This window comes from Petaurus breviceps, unplaced genomic scaffold (genome assembly GCF_028583685.1).
Source record: "Petaurus breviceps papuanus isolate PSGF00001 unplaced genomic scaffold, PetGlider_PUasm1.0 185, whole genome shotgun sequence".
In the NCBI taxonomy this organism is placed as follows: domain Eukaryota; kingdom Metazoa; phylum Chordata; class Mammalia; order Diprotodontia; family Petauridae; genus Petaurus; species Petaurus breviceps.
Window position 1 is genome coordinate 22384802 of NW_027185797.1, and position 17261 is coordinate 22402062.

General features: G+C 39.3%; 1 protein-coding gene across 1 annotated transcript in view; it reads right to left on the minus strand.

Annotated features, from left to right (window-relative positions):
• The window catches only part of GADL1 (glutamate decarboxylase like 1), a 168988-nt gene that overhangs the window by 124048 nt on the left and 27679 nt on the right, over positions 1-17261 (minus strand). Inside the window, exons 6-10 of the mRNA XM_069088570.1 lie at positions 16728-16807; positions 16558-16612; positions 11374-11490; positions 4583-4647; positions 4201-4282 (exon numbers count right to left, since the gene is read on the minus strand). Of these exons, the coding sequence (XP_068944671.1) occupies positions 4201-4282; positions 4583-4647; positions 11374-11490; positions 16558-16612; positions 16728-16807 (399 nt within the window). The remainder of the gene's footprint in view (positions 1-4200; positions 4283-4582; positions 4648-11373; positions 11491-16557; positions 16613-16727; positions 16808-17261) is intronic.

Below are 17261 nucleotides of genomic sequence, written 5' to 3' on the forward strand. Positions count from 1 at the left end.
ACTACAGGGAGCATCAGGAGTAAAAGTCAGAGTAAGAGGAGACAAGTGAGCGGTGTTGGGTGACTCCCTACTGGCATCTACAATAACTACTAAAGTGGTGGGTGGTCTTTACAGAACAAGTATACAAGACAACATGGACAAACTCCCGAGCCTTGTCAAATCAGACAACCGCTCTACACCTTTGGCAGTTCACATTTGGACAATGATACTGACAGAAGGAAGAATGAAATGATTGTTAGGGATGAGAAAGTCCTGAACAAGACTAAAGAAGTACAGATAATATTTTCACCTCCTTATACTTACTAAAGGTCAGAACTTTAGAATAGAAAGGGAGATTTGAGAAGTGAGTATCTGGTCAGGGAAAATGATATGAATTTCTTGACCACATCTTAAAATATAATAAAAAAGAGGTTTTGACCAATGATGGAGCCAGTTAAAAATTTATTTGCCTGGACTCCTGAGAATCTGTTCAATAAAGTTTGAGCTAAAAAGGGAGGGGAAAAGGAGAAAATTCTATTACGTGCCTATAAAAATGGGTAGCATGGTGACTTGTAGCTGTGGCAGAAGTTTGAAAATAATGAAAAGAGCCAGCAATAAAACCCATGGCTTCCACATATGTTGACAGAAATAGACAAAGTGTGGGGAATAAGAATGTTGATAGGGATAACCTAAGCCAGGAATTCAAATAGGGTTCATGACTGGAATAGGACTCTGGAAGATCATGTCTTATTGAAGACCATAAAAAAAATTAAAGATGGTGATAGAATAGTATTATAGAGTAAGAAAATACACTTATGTGAAGAACATTGGGCAAGCAAGACAGAAAATACTTAGGTCAAAATCAGCAGATGGAGGCATCCAAACAATTCTATCACGGGAGTGCACAACAGACCCCTTGAATGAAAGGCAGTCAATACAAGGAATTCAGAAAGCAGATTGCAAGGCTGTCACAGAGGTATGACATAGCAGCAACAAGAGACTTTCAAATTATCTGGACATCTGCTGGAGCTTGCTCTGCCAAATGCCAAGAAACCATCAAGGTTCTGATTGGACTTAAGGATAATTTCATCCTTTCAGAAGTGAAAGAAGCAACATATAGAACTTAGATCTTAAATCTGATTCTGACCAGTGAAAGGGAACTGACTACTGAAGTCAAAATAAGAGGAATCATGGAGAAATATTAAACCTCCCATTTTAGAATTCATGATAAAGAAGCAAAGACCAACACAGCCAGTCAGAGATCCAATTGGATTCAACAAATGCATTTTTACTATATGGAAAGCACTGTACTAGGTGCTGGAAACTCTCTAAAGAGACTCATGTGGACACGGAGGGAGTAAATTCAACTAAGATTTTAAAAAGATGTGTGGAAGATGGCAGCAAGAGCAGTAACAGAAGATGGAACCAGGAAAGTAGTGTAGCCGTATAAGAACAATCTTAGTCCTAAAACCTGAAGGTGCTGAAGTTGACAATAAACAAGAAGGGTCTGGGCATCTTAGTGGACTGCATGTTCAAAATGAGTCAATAGTGTGATGTGTCAGCCAGTGAAGCTAATACAGTCTCAGGCTACATTATTTTGTTGTTTTCAATTCAATGATTTATGATAGAAAAAATTTTGTGATAGAAAAGGGGTGTGTGTGTGTGCGTGTAGTCGGTTGTTGCATATTTATCTATTCAATTCCATTCAATTCACTCAATTCAATTTCCATGATTCAATATTCTTTTTCAATTGTGTTTACTCTTTATGATCCCTTTAAACTCAGGTCTTCCTGATTCCAGCCCCAGCACTGTATCCATGCTATCACCTAACAGCTCTTGCTGGAAATTTTGCCCCTCTTATCAGCACTGTCTGGGGCAGCTAAGTGGTGTAGTGAATAGAACACCAGGCCTAGAGTCAGGAAGACCTGGGTTTAAATGTGACCTCAGATACTTATTAGCTGTGTGACACTTGGAAAGTTACTTAACCCTTTTTGCCTGAGTTTCTTCATCTGGAAAATGAGCTGGAGAAGGAAATGGTCAACTGCTTTAGTATCTCTGCCAAGAAAACCCCCAATAGGGTTGTGAAGACATTAATGAAATGACTGAACAGCAACACAAAATTTCCAGCAATAGGGAAGTGATCATTCCATCATTCTCAGAGCCCATTCTAAGTATTGTGGTCAATTCTAGGTAGCACAAATTAAGAAGAACATTGATAAATTGGAGATCTTCCAAAAGGGATGGTGAAGAACATTAAGGTCCTATCATAAGATCTGTTGAATGAATTGGGCATGTTTGGACTGGAGGAGAGAAGGCTCAGGGTGGGGATGGGAGCTCTCTTCAAATATCTGAAAACTTGTCTTGTGGAGGAGGGATTAGCCTTGTTCAGTTTGGACCCAGAGGGCAGAACCAGGAAGAACTGGCAGGAATAGAAAAGGGGAAATTTAAGTTTGATGTCAACAAAAATTTCCAAACAGTTAAAAGTATAATAGTCAGTTTCAAGAGGTGGAGGACTTCTCCTCCTTGGAGGTCTTCAAGCAGAGGTGGATTAGCACTTGCTGGGTGTTAGCATAAGGATTCTTTTGTTTATGGATTGAACAAGATGGATGCGGAACCACCTTCCAACTCTCAAAGTTTGCGTGTGTGTGTGTGTGTGTGTGTGTGTAGGGGATTGTTGCATGTAGTAGGAGCTTAATAAATGCTTATCAAATTGATATATATATGGTCTGGTTGTTGTAAGTTTTTTATATTGCTTTTACTTTTATGCCAATCATATCCTCTCAACAGCCCCCTCGGCAGATCCTACATTGACCCTTGACTTCTAAGAAGAAATGTTTTGGTAAAGCTGATTAATGCAATGACCATATCTGATGGATAACCCATTCTGTATCCACCACTCGTACCTCCCTACTGAGAAGAGCAAAGTATTTTTCTTTGTCACTTCTCCAGGACTGAGATTGTTCATTAAGCTCAATTAGCATGTGACTGCTTTTAAACAGCTTCTATAGTGAACATTCCTGTAGCTATAGTGTGTGTTATTGACACTGTGTCTTGAATATACATAGGTATTTTATAAATGTTCCTTAAATTGAATTAACACTACTTACTTAAGCTGGCATCTCTTCTGATGTGTATTCCTATGTTTCTCTGGATTCTTCATATTTGAAATTTTTATAATATTCCATCACATTCATATATGGGTAGATTCTCTTCCATAAATTCTCCCCAATCTTACCAGACCCCACCAATCACCAGCATGTCCCTTTAACGGGCTCAGGAGATCCATATGTATGCCAGAGATGTAAGACAGGAACAGAAACCTTAAAGTTCTTTTGATTTTAATACAAACAAAAATGAATTGAGCCTTGCCAGAGGAAGCCATTTCATCTGAGACACCCAGAGAAAGAAATTTAAATTTATACTCAAGTCAAAGGAAGATTTCTTATTCTGTGCCACATACCTATGAAAGCATTTTCAGGAATGAACATCTGGAATGTTTCCCAAATAGATTCTTCTCATTTTCATAGCAATACACATGTGCTCATGGGAACAATTTTGGTGAAGGAGGAATAATTTCATTTTTCTTTGCCCTCAGACAAAGAGGAAGTCCGACCAACACTTTGCCCAGTGTCCATCAACTGGTTATCCCCTAGAGTTGCTACCAATCACTTCTGATCTATTCTTGACTCCCATTGGGAATCGAAATATTTGTGATTTGAGCCACCTAATAAATCAGTCCAATGATCAAACTTCAAATAATATCTTTTCACTAAACTGGGCTATTAAGGCTTAGCTAAGCATATTAAGTATTCTGTTTAAAGCAGAACAAACATCTGCTCCATTTTCACAGTGAGCAGTAGTTTAAAGAAAACTTAACTCCCAAATGTACTCAAGGCGAACAAATCTCAGTAACATTTGAAACCAAGCTTTTAAATGTGGGCCCAAAGAGCACCAGAGAGCCTGTCATTGGAAGTCCTGGTGTTCAGGCTCTGTTTCATCTAAATCAAAGCCATAAGTGACTTTAGCAAAGATGCCAGCTGTTTTCCTCAGGCTCTTTTTCTATTTGGGGGCTACAGGTCTCTCTTGCCCTTTATTTGCTAGAACCTCCAGACATTAGTCCCAACCTAGTTTTCTGTTCTCCAATCGACTGTGATCCACTTCTCATGCCCCCCACGAGAGAGAGAGAGAGAGAGAGAGAGAGAGAGAGAGAAGGAAACTCACCGAGCTGTCTTTCACAAGAAGAGCACAGCACTGGATTCCAGCCATAAGCATCTTATGTGGGTTCCAGGCTACTGAGTCAGCCCTGTAAGAGGAAGCAAAGAAAGGGGAGAGGGAGGGGGCAGAGAAAACCACAATTATTTCCCATTCACCAAAGGCTCTTTTCATGAGCAGATTTCACAGTATTAATAGCTAATTTAGAGTTCTGAGTGTTTGGCTGTTTCTGTGGGGATGATTTTTGTGTCTGCTTGCTTGCTTTGGGGTGGTGGTTGTCTTTCTAAAAGTTTTGTTTTGTCCCATATCAACACACTAGTTAAAACACAAAATCCAGAGGGGTGTCCCTTCTGAGCGAAGGTGCCACCATGAACTGGGAAACTACATTTACCTGTGGATGCCATGCAGAAGCTTGCGATGCTTCCTTGACATCAAAGCTGAGCCACCCCAAGATGCCTGTTGAGATATTTATATATAGAGATGTTTATGTCAACCAAAACAATGTCATTTGTACACTATCAGGTGATCATCGGTAATCCACGAGCACCAGTCCCAACCTGATTTATTTGAAACACAGTTTAGGAATGGATACCTAGTTTTTATTACAATAAATGTTCATCCCCCCCAAAGTACACCAAGTGCCATATTCCCATTTTATAAATGTATTCATAAATGGAAACCCAGTCACTGTGTTCTGATGCACAAACTGTATCAGCACCAATCAATCAAGTGTCCCTTCAGTGCCTACTATGTGCCAGGTACCATTAGGTGTTGGGGACATAAAGACAAATAATGAAACTGTCCCTGTAATAAAAGTTCTTACATTCTACTCATCACACAAAGAGTTTAGCTGAAGCCTTTGTACCAAGCATCAGAAGGGGAAAAAAGACACAGTCCCTGTCCCCAGAAGGTTTCCAATTCAAAGTAGATACGAGAAGAGTGGACTTTATTGGAGGGCATCTGATACACAAACATGATGCTAATGTTGTTGATATTTGACATAGATTATGTGCATGATGGGCAAAGGGTAAAACAATTATTTTTTGAGGGGGGGGGTATTCACCTTTGGACAGAACAGGCTTGTAGGAAATCTCTTCCTTGCATCCAAATAGTCAAGAATTGTGACATGGAAGAAGTAGGATTTTAAGAGCTATTACATGACAAAAAGGGGAGATCTTGGAGCAGGAAGAGGGGAGGAAGTTATGTAGAGGGAATAGTTGGACATTTACCCAACAGGGGGAGTGCTAAAAGTGGAGATAAAGGACAAAATTGGATAGTGAATAAGTTCAAAGAGGGGTAGGACAAAGGAAGCAGCACAAGGGAAGCAAAATTGGAAGTGAGTGTGAATGGGGTTCTGAAATGGAATGTTGAGAAACTGCCAAAACTCCAGATTTGGATAAAGTTGGAATCTTGACTCAAACCTTTATTTGAATCCTGGCTCTGAAATTGGAACTTGTGACTGTGGGCAACTCATTTAACCTCTCTGGGTTCTATTTTCCTCCTCTGTGAAATGAGGGGTTTGGATTAGATGTCCTCTTAGTTTCCTTCCAGTTTCATATTATCCATCTATACATCCATCCATCTATCTATCTATCTATCTATCTATCTATCTATCTATCTATCTATCTATCTATCTATATCTTATCTATCCATCTACTTATCTATATTTACCCTTCCATCTATCTCTCTATTCATATCTCTCTCTTTCTCTCTCTTTCCTTCCCTTCTTCCCTGCCTCCCTCCATGTATAGATTATCTATAGCACTTCAGGAATGATTTATTCAACTCAATTCAACAAAAAGTCATTCAGTACCTAACAGGACCTAAAACCTAAGTTCAATGCTAAGAATGTATCCCTTGGAGCTGTTCTCTATAGAAGCAAGAGATGAAAGGTGGGGTGTGAAATTGAACATGATATTGAAGTGGAAAGTTAAAACATGGTTTTAGAGTTGGAAAAGTCAAAGGAGGAGCCAGTCATCACAATCTTAGACCTCAACAAAGTGTATAGCTATAGAGTTAAAGAAGAAAGACTAAATGCTGCAGATTTTTAGTTGAAAAGGAGGTGGGTACTGAATCATACATGGGTTGTCAGACAAGGCGGTGGTAAATTTTTAGTTTTGCAATTAAAAAATAGTTTTGCTTAGTGGTTTTTATTTCAAGGGGACATTAGTGTCTGTGGTATAAAAAGCAACAACTAAAAAAAATTACAAGAAAAAAGTGTTAAGATTTAGAGATAGAACAGAGGTAAGGATTTGAAATTTGAAAAAAATCAAATACCTAAATGTTCTCCCAGGGCTGGCAGTCCATTTCTTGGGAAGGGAAATGCAAAGAAGAAGGAAATTTGTTTTTATAGTCTTACAAGCTTTCATATTTCTGGGTTTCTTTTTAGTCACCTGTCCTTTTTGTCCCTCATTGTCATAATCTACTTACTTGTGGGCCTGGCCTGTATGCCTATCAGATTGACAGCTCTTAGAGAGCTGGGACTGTGCCATTTTCATCTCTGCATCTTCTTGGCATGAAGCAGGCACTAAATCAGTGCTTGTTAGATTGTGAAAATCCAGGAAACAGTCACTATTAAAAATGAAACATCATGGTCCAATCACCCATCTGAATAGGTGGTAGAAAAAATTGAAAATGCCCAGGATAGTCCCTTCTCTCTCTTTTTCTGAGTACCCAATGATATAAGTACAGGTCAACAGATGGGAAATAGGAAAGAGATAGCAGGTCACATTCCATAATTACATAGTCAATGTGCTACAATGGATAGAGTAAAGAATTTAGCGTCAGGAAGACCTAGTTTAAAATTCCACTTCAGACACTTACTGTCTGGGCAACCATTTATTATGTAGTGGATAGAATACTAAATTCGGAGTCAAGAAAACATGGGTTCGAATCCTATCTCAGACACTTAATAGCTCTGCCACCTTTGGCAATTTGCTAACCTTTCTGAATAAAAAATAGTAGCCCTTTCGCCCAGTTATCAGAATCAAATGAGATACTGTTTAAAGTGCTATATGAGAAACAGTGTTGTATAGTGAATAGATAACCAGTCTTGGCATCCCAAAGCCTGGTGGGCAAATCTCACAACTGATCCAAAATAACTATGTGACCCAGGATATATTTAACTCTCAAGTGTCTAAGACTATAAATAATAGAACTTCATAGAAATTCATAATCAAAATTATCTGATTTGGTAGAGGGAATTTCCTTACTACTAATTCCCTACACCTGTGAAATTACAGATATAATTGAATACATGTATGTGTGTGTTCACACACAACATGCATACATATATATTATTTTAAGTATTATTGTAGGAATTTCAAGATTGGTTAGAATTCTTTTTTTCTAGAAACTCTCTCACTTCCACAAAAAAAGAGGCAACAGAAACAGACCATATGAATATTAGCTTTTCCCAACTTTTCACAGTATTTTCATTCTGCTTTAGAAACTGGATGGATCTATTCACTACTAAGAAAATGGCAGCCCAACCAATGGATTGAAAAAAGAGGGAAAAGCAATAGAGATGCTCTCTTAAATGTCTTCCTCTTGCTACAATAATCTTCCGAACCATACATCGTATATTTCTAGTGGCCACTATAGTTGGTTCAGAGAGAACAAACCTCAGTCTATAGGAGTAAAATATTCCTTGGGATGCAACTGATGACCAACACTATGAAGATTATCAAAGTCACACGTGGTCAATTAGTCTTTACAGATTCTAAGACTGAGATTTAATCCTGAAATCACATTCTATTTGTCTCTATTCAGCGAGAGAACTGATCATTGATAAAGTGATCATTACAAAGAGAGGATGGTGCAATGAAAGAACCTTGGGCTTATGGTCAGAAGGCTGGCACACAGTAGACACTTTAATAAATTCTGGTTGAATTCAATGGAATTGATCTTGGAGTGCCTTTGGGAAACTTAGGAATCTCTCTTAAGTTCCAGTTTTTTCTTGTATAAAAGTTGGAAGGACAGTGAGTAAGAGCACCAGCCCCAGAGTCAGGATGACCTGGGATCAAATCCAGGCTCTGACACTTAGCACCACACCCAGAAATAACTGGCCATGTAACCTTGAGCAAGTTACTTAACCCCAATTGCTTAAAAAAAGAGTTGGAAGGAGGCGTAGTCTTGCTTTTGTATGTAGATGGATGTTTTTCTTTTATACATTCCAAATAGCATTTACCTAGCCCAATAATCCCAATTTATCCACCAGGCCTGACTCTAATTGACTTTTGCCCATTTCCTAAAATGAAATACCTTCAGTAAGCATAATAATAATAACTAGTAATTATGTAGTGTTTTGAGATTTGCAAAGCATTTTCCAAATATTTCCTCATTTTATCCTCAGAACAATGACAATGGTTCTTTCTTAGAGTGTAGGAAACTGGTTCTCACTAAGGAAATGATATGCTGAAAAAAATGATAAACCACCAAAAAAACCCACCAGGAAAATGTTTCAGGCTTGGTTTGCCTTTCTGCAATTGCTCATTCCTTGGTTCCCAGGTGAGCATGGTTCCCAGAGACCACAACGTATCTTTAAAATATACCATGCAGTTACAGTATTTCAGTTGTGAAAGTTTCCAGGGAATAAAGGGAGCCCATCAGAGACTATGATAGCTAGTCTGGGCCATGGACAGTCTCAGGAATGGGACACAGCAGGCCAGTGCCTCACTGGTTTCTGGCAGTCAGCCTACACAAGATATAGGCTCAAGAAATCATGACAGAAGCATCAGGTGTATTGGCCAGTGATCAAGCTGGATGAATGAAAAACAGAAGTGGTCACTTATGTAACCAGACAAAGTCTGCTAGGGTCCCCTCCCTAAAATTAGCTCATATCCATTTTATCTACATTTTGTATAAGAGAAGCAGAGAGTTGGCTCCAAAGTGAGAAAAACATGGGTTTAAATCCCATTTCTGACACATAGTAGCACTGTGACCTTGGGCAAATCACATACAACCTCACAGTGCCCCTAGTCTACATTCTAAGACCATAAGTTGAAGAACAGGTGTTAATCTGCATTGGTAGAGGGAAGTTCCTCACTGGGAGTTCTTTATGCCAATGAAATCACAAGCAAAAGTATGAATAATTTTTTTGTTGTTGTCCTTGTGGTTAAGCTCTTTTTCAGTCATGCCCAACTCTTCATAACCCAATTTGAGGGTTTCTTGGCAAAGATAATTAAGTGGTTTGCCATTTCTTTCTCCAGCTTATTGTATAGATGATGAAACTGAAGGAAACAGGGTTAAGTGACTTGCCCAGGGTCACACAGCTAATAAGTGTCTGAGGCCAGGACTCATGAAGATGAGTCTTCCTGATTCCAGGCTTGGCAATCTATTCACTGCAGGTACCACCTAGCATAAAATAGTTGGTATGTCCTTATATGTGAACATGTTATTTCCACAATAGAATATAAGTGCCTTGAGGGTTAATCATTTCATTTTTGTCTTTATATCCCACTAATGTACCTAGAACATTGAAGGAGAATAACACGTTTGTTCATTGATTGTAATATAAAAATCATTTCAACAAGAATTTCCTAAGTGCTTATGGTATGCCAGGTGTTATGCTCAGCAAAGAAAAAAAAGGAAAAAAATAATAAAAGAAAAAAGAGGAGTAGAAAGAGAAGAAAGTGAGGAGGCAAGAAGGAGCAAATGAGATTTTAATTTAATTCAATTCAAGATCATTAAAAAAAACAGTTCTATCAACTCCAAAGTTCACTTTATTTTACTATTCTCAAAATGAAGAAGCTTCTTTCAAATGTTCTTAAAGACAGAGATTTTTACTAATTCTTCACAATTCCATCTCTCTCTAAGCCCTAAGCACCTCTAAGATGATCATCCCTGACTTAGAAATGCCTGTAGTCACTCTTTTTCATAAAATCTATATAATCCATATTTGATATTCTTTTGATGAGAGTGGAACAAATAGGAATTACTCAAGGGGCTTTTTTGATTTTATTGTGTTTTTGTTGCTGCAGATACAGAAATCCTCCCTTCACATTATTGCTATGGAAGTAGTGTGCTTTTATACTTGTGAGTCTATAAAATCAATGAAAATTACATTTTTAAATGAATATACACAAATACACCTACATGGAGAATCCCATTTAAAATGGGACGCCCAAATGATCTTCCTGAAATGCCAGCAGAGGCATGCTAACAGAACCCCTGACATCCACCTAATACTACGCTATTGGTCCCAATACAAAATATAGTCTGTTTCCTTGGCAATGACAGTTTTAATATGTCCAAACATGCTTTCAGTGTTGTCCTACAGTTAATTCTACATTTAAAAAAGATCAAAAGTCTTGCAAACTATAAAAACTCCATGTTTGTTCATGCTCATTGAACGTTCAACCAGAAAATCGAAATATATTGGCCATCCTCCTACCTGCAAATAGAATCAAAGTCACTTACTTAACAGAGGAAAGTTCACTAAGGAAACATCTAATAATGTTAAGTATTCCCTTTCCTCATGTAGAATCAAACCAATTAACCTTCCATCCTTATGTAAATTACTCAATGGCTACTCCTAGCTAAATGAATTTAGCTTTTTACCCTTTGCTTTATAGACTTTTCAGAATTTTTTTTATTAAGAAGAAAAATGATTTCTAAGTGATTCTAGGACACTTTCAAAAAATCAATAGAAAAACCATAAGACTATAAAGAAAATTAATTATTCCTCTCAAATAATTATCCTTGTTAGAGCCAGAGGAAAAGGTCTTTAATTAAAGTATGTAATTATTTTGCCTTTCCAGGATATTGGAATCATCATACTTTAGAGTATATTTTACAGAAAGGGAAACAAAAGCCTTGAGAGATGAACTGATCTAGTCATGCAGTTAATAGCAGAAACTGGACTGGAATCCAGATCTTTAAAAAGATTTTCCCTACTGCTCCATCCAGCCTCCCCATTTGCATATGGGGAGAATGGGGTAGGGAGGCATAATGGGACCTAGACCTTGGAAGATTAAAAAAAGATGTGCCTAGCAAGTCAGGGAAATTTCTTTGTACTCTGAAATAACTTACATATCTATTTTCCAATTGTTTGAAATATACACAGATGTAAATGTAACTGAAAGTTTATTCATCTGTTTTACATAAGATGAAAACCCAGTTCTAGCAAAGCAAAGCAAAGAATTGAGAGTTAAATATACATGTATGGATAAGTGAACTTACATCTACATGGAGCCATAGGCCATATCTGGCACAAATATCTGCTATTTCATCTAGAGGATCAAATGCCCCCAATACTGTTGTCCCAGAGGTGGCACTGACGAGAAACGGGGCAGCTCCCTGCGAACAAGTCACAAACAAAGAAAGTACGTCAATGCCTCCATCACACACATTCTGTAGGGATGACACATTATTGAGTAATCACATGAAATCTTAATGGTCAGAAAGAGAATGGACCCAGCAGAGTCCATAATTTTCTGTGTTGATTTTTTTTTAAGCAATTGGGGTTAAGTAACTTGCCCAAGGTTACACGGCAAGTTATTTTGTGTGGGTGTTAAGTGTCTGAGGCCAGAACTGATCCCGGGTCCTCCCAACTCCAGGGCTGGCGCTCTTACTCACTGTGCCACCTGGCCACCCCCTGTGTTGATTTCTTTGGAACATCTTCTGAGACATCCACCTCCTTCCCAACCCTCCCCATCTGATGATATCCAACGAGAACTTTAAATCCCAACTCCGATGTCATTCATCCAGGAAGCCTTACCTAATCCCTTTTATTGGTGCTAAACCTCTTCTTCCCTCTCTCATCTACTTATTTAATTCAATTCAATAAACTTTAAACTCCTTCTACATGCAAGGTTAGAAACCGTTTAATTTGCAGTTAATAGATAGCTGCTCTTAGAGTCTGAAAGATCTGGGTTCAAGTTCTGCTTTTGACACATACTAGATGTGTCATTCTGGTCAAGTCACTTAACTTTGTCATGTCTCCAGGCCTCTCTCTAAGGCAATAAGTTGAATGGTAACTAAACAGTAGTGGTAGAGGGTATGTCCTTACTCGTATCTCACTATAGCAATGAAAGTACAGGTTAAAAAAAATACCAGACCCTGTACTAGGGCTATAAGAATCCAAAAAATACCCCCAGAGTTTGGCCTCAATGAGCTTACATTTTACTGATTTTTTTCCCTAGACTAGTGATTTAATGTAGAGAACTCCCCATGTAAGGAAATTCTCTCTACCAATGCATCTAAATAAGTAAAAGTTCAGGAATTTATAATGTAATGGTTAGTCAGCTTCAGAATCAGGACTATATGTGTTTAGGCTGATTCTGACAAATAATGACAGTATCACCCTGATTAAGGACTTTGTATTTCAGTTATCTGTGTATGTGTTGGATCCTCTCATTAGACTGCAAAATTCATGTGGGCAAGGACTGTGTCTTATCTAAAATCTAAATCTCATCTAGCACTTGGGGCAGTGTTCTTCACCCAGCTGGTGTGTAATAAGTATTGACTTATTAAAATGCTCAATTTAGAGACAATAGTTACTTAGAATTTTTTTTCAAAATCTGACTTTTCCATCTCCCAGTGGCATCTTGTCATTAGTTATACTTAAGGGGGTAAAAATTAGTAATCTGGCCTTGCCTGACAATAAGTCATCCTTTGGAATTTTCTTCCTATTTTACTAATGTTTCCTTTGCATATTTTCTCTTTATCAAGTTAAGAAACTAAGTCTTCAAACCAAATGGGAGACAAATATTGTGTTGTCCTACTCCCTTACTGTGGAATGGATCTGAACCCTGACCATACTTCCTTATTTATCTCCTTAAAACTGATAGGAACCCAGCAGGAAAACAGCGACTGGGGTTTCGTTCATCCTTAGCTAGATCTTCTGTGAGATTATCTGGACGTGAAGTGTGTCTCTCATTCTTCCGGAATCCACCAAAATGGCAGCCGATCATCAAATGAACTGGGAAACTTTCAACAGATTCCCTACTCCTCACACAAGAAGAGTATGTCAGGAAGCCCTCAGAAAGCTAACATTAGAAGGAAGCTATTCCAAAAGGAAGTTAATATACAAGCTGGAGAAAGGAGAATGGAAAAAAGAAAGGAAGACAGTTCAAGGAGAATATGGAACCGAGGAAAATGAGGTTTCAGAGGCACTTGCTAGGTGGCTCGGTAGTTAGAGTACTGGCTATAGTGTCTTTAATGTTGTCCCGTCATTTCAGTTGTGACTGACTCTTTGTGACCCCATTTGGGGTTTTCTTGAAAAAGATGCTGGAGAGCTTTGCCATATCCTTCTCCAGCTCATTTTACAGAGGAGAAAGCAGAGGCAAACAGGGTTAAATGATTTGCCCAAGGTCACATAGTTAATACATGTCTGAGGTCAGAATTTGAACTCAGGTCTTCCTGTCTCCAGCCCTGGCACTCTATTCATTGTGCCACCTAGCAAGGTAGTTTCACATGGAAAGGAGCAAAGAACAGAGTAGCTCATTTAGAACACTTCAGAATCATGTCTCTAGATATACAAAACAAATTCTAAGAGTAACATGAAAACATGAATGGCAGGTAACACATACCTGCTACAGAAAACATGTGGTAGAAGAGGGTTCCTGACAGCTGCGTGAGACAGCTGTGACAAATGGAATCAATCACTAGATAATGATTCAGCAGAGAAATGAGCCTGGTGATGGTGGAATCCCTGGGGAGACAGAGGCTTGGAGAATTCCTTCCTTCCATCCTCTAGAAGTTACCAAAAGATTCTTTCTTTATCATTTGCAGTGATAGCAGAAGATTTTATAGGAGGCTAGCCTTGGGAAAGTCAACTGGATTCACACTCATTTTAGAAAAGCTAGAAAAAGGCTGATCTGCCTAAAATGGGGAATTTTTTCAAAGTCAGAAAGACCTTTAAATGGCCTCTCCTCTGGGCTTCATCATGATGAGACAATACTTGTTTTGTTACCCTGTCACCTGATTAATGTGTGATTCCTTTCTCCTTGGAATCTCAGGCTCACTCCCATCCCAAGGAAAGTTGCTGCCTTGGCTTGGCTTGGCTCAGGTGCTACCCACTCCGAGTGGCCTTTCTTGACCCCTCAAGTTGGTAGTGCTATTTCCACATCACATACATACATACATGTATATACTTGTGTTATATTGTCATATGTATATACACACAATACATATATATATATATAATTTACTTATGAGTATTACTTTCCCTGATAGAATATAAGCACCTGGAGGGCAAGGATTAGTTTGCTTTTAAATTTCTATTCTCAGCAATTATCATAATGCCTAGGACATTGCAGGCATGTACTTACAAATGAATGAATGATGATTGCACATATATAAATTATATCAGATTACTTCCTGTCTCATGGCAGGGAAGGAGAGGGAGGCAGGGACAGAATTTGGAACTCAATTTTTTTAAGTTTAAAAAATTGTTTTGATGTGTAATTGGGGGAAATATTATTTTAAAAACGAATGATTTGCTTAAAAAAGTGAACCTTTCAAATCTAGATCGATGGTATGGGGTATGTATGCCAGGGAAGCCTCTTCTCTGCACCTGAAAAGATGCAAGTCAAAGACTGAGAGGGAAGTGCTTTTGCCTAAAGCCAGAGGCTCCCAGTAAAAGAACTACTCAGAGCAAGCTATCAGTTGAGGGATGCTCAGAAAGGAAAAGGAAAAGGAGAAAAAACAAAGGCACATGCCCCAATTCTCCACTGCACTTATAACATAGTCTAGCTATTTTTTTTTATTTCAGTGTTGTTGAACTCAATAAGAACAAATGAATAAAAAAATGCCCCCTCCTCCAATCTACTCACATGTTCTGGCCCGGGAAGCTCTTGGATGACATGAGTGAGCCCTCATTAAAAAGGAATCGTGGAGATGGAGCTGGGCTTGAAATGAGGAGGTGGGAGATTTGAATCCTGCCTCACTTAGTAGCAATGTGACCCCAGGCAAGTTAAGCAAGTGCTCAGAACCTCAGTTTTCCCATTTGTTAAATGGGGAAAATAGACAAATTTATCTCAAAAGGTTTCTGAGATTCAAGTGAAATAATCTGCACAAGATGCTTTCATTAGTAGAATGGCAGCTGTTAAGACTCTCATTCATTTTGAAGAATCCTCCATGGAAAAGGAGCCCTAGCAAAGGCTATGACTCACACAGAAATGCCTGCATTTCACTCAAGATGAAAAGAACTTTTGATATTCAGGGGAGGGGAGGCACATAATCAGGCGACTTCCAAACCCACTTGTCATTGGAGTTTTAAAAATAAATGTAACATAAATGAAGATCAGAGGATGCATTTCTACATCCCAAAGATGAAATAAAGATAAGGGTTTTTTGTTGTTCATGTAAATTTTTTAAAAATTCAATGCATTCAAAGCAAACAGATTTTGTCACAATGTGTCCTGGTGACACAGGACTTTTCTTAAAAACACAGCTCATTAGAGCAGGTAAGAAAGGACCCAGTCTCTGTCAGACCTTACCATCCAGGGTGGGCTAGTGGACTGCTCTGCCCAGGACCCTGGCACCCTGATTGTTTTTTCCTGCTGTCCCACCTGACTTTTGCCAGTGTCCTTCATGCCTACCTGTTGGGAAGTCATCTGAGAGTGACTCTGCAGCTCCATTGGTAGGGGGGTTTGGGGCAGAAAGGAGGCAGGATGCCTGCGGAAAGTCCTGCAGGTAGCTCTTGGTCCAGGCTGGTGCTCAGCAGGGAGAGAGATGGCTCGCATGGGGAACTAGGGTCGCACCCATAAGTCACGTCTAGGGCCATCTTGGCTGATAGCTGCCCAGGCAAGGGCTTCACTGCTCAGACACGGGAAAGGCAAGCTTTAGCAGGTTGAAAGGGGACTCTGTGGGAAGGGTTAGGATCCTAGATCTACACACCATCCTTGATGACAGATAATTAATGGTATTTGGTTAAGGGGCCTGCTTGGGGAAATCAGCACAGCCTGTGAGGCTGGGGGATTGCTTAAATGAGCTAAATTTCTTTTAAAAGCAGCACAGGGAGAGTATATGTTTGGTTTGGTTTTAGGCAGCAGGACTCTTGGAGGCAGGAAAGGTAGAGCACAGGGTGGGCATTTGCAAGGCAGCAATACTTGTCCTCATGGCTTAGCACTAGGCACTGTCAATGTTTTTTTTAATTGCCACAGCTGGAACATCTGGACAGCTCCACAGAATATGGAGAGCCAACCTGCCACACCTGCAAAGAGAACATCTGGATGGGAGCATCCTTATTTTTATTTTCACACTCTGCCCTCTTTCTCTGGTGGGGAGAGATGGACTTTGCATTGCATTCATCCATGCTGATATCCTCTGACACTCTTCTGTTTTCTCTCTCTCATACACTCCACCCATAGCCACACAGGCACACACATACCCACTTCCTCTCCCCGCCCCCCCTCTCACCTCTTTCCTGGCTTGCTGGACTTGTTTCTCCAGTTCCTCAGGTATCATCTTACCTCTAAGGGACACAGATTTAAGATTTTCAGTTATTGTTTAACTAGATTATCCCCATCACTAGTGCTTTTCAGAGGCACAGATTTCTTCCCTCCCTCCTGTGAATACTGTCCCAATACCTCGAGTCCGTCTCCACAAAGTAAATATTCTGTGTACCAATCCCAAGGAAAGATGCTGCCTTCTTCATAGAGTAATGGCTCTGAATTAGAGTGGAAAGAAGAGACAAATGGGAAACTGAGTCAGCAAACTAGGAAATAGCATTATGTTTATTCCTTAGTAAGATTCATGGTGTGATCCTTGAACCCAATTTTCTTACTCCCTAAACAAAGAAAAGAGAACATTTTCCCTAAGATGTTTATATTCAGCACTAGAAAAACTGCTGACCCTAGAGACAGGAACCTGCATTTGCTGCTGCCTCAAATGTTCTAACAGAGCTGCTGCTTGGTTCCGTGGAAAGGGTTGCTGGGCTGTGAATTAGAGGATATCGGTTCAAACCCTAGCTCTGCCACTTAGTATCTGGGCAACCTTTGGGAAGTCACTACTTCTCTGGGCCTCAGTTTCCTCATCTACGAAGTGAAAGAGTGGGAACAAGGGTCTCCAAGGTCCCTTCTACCTCTAAACCTAAATTCTTACGGTCCTATAACCTGGGGTTA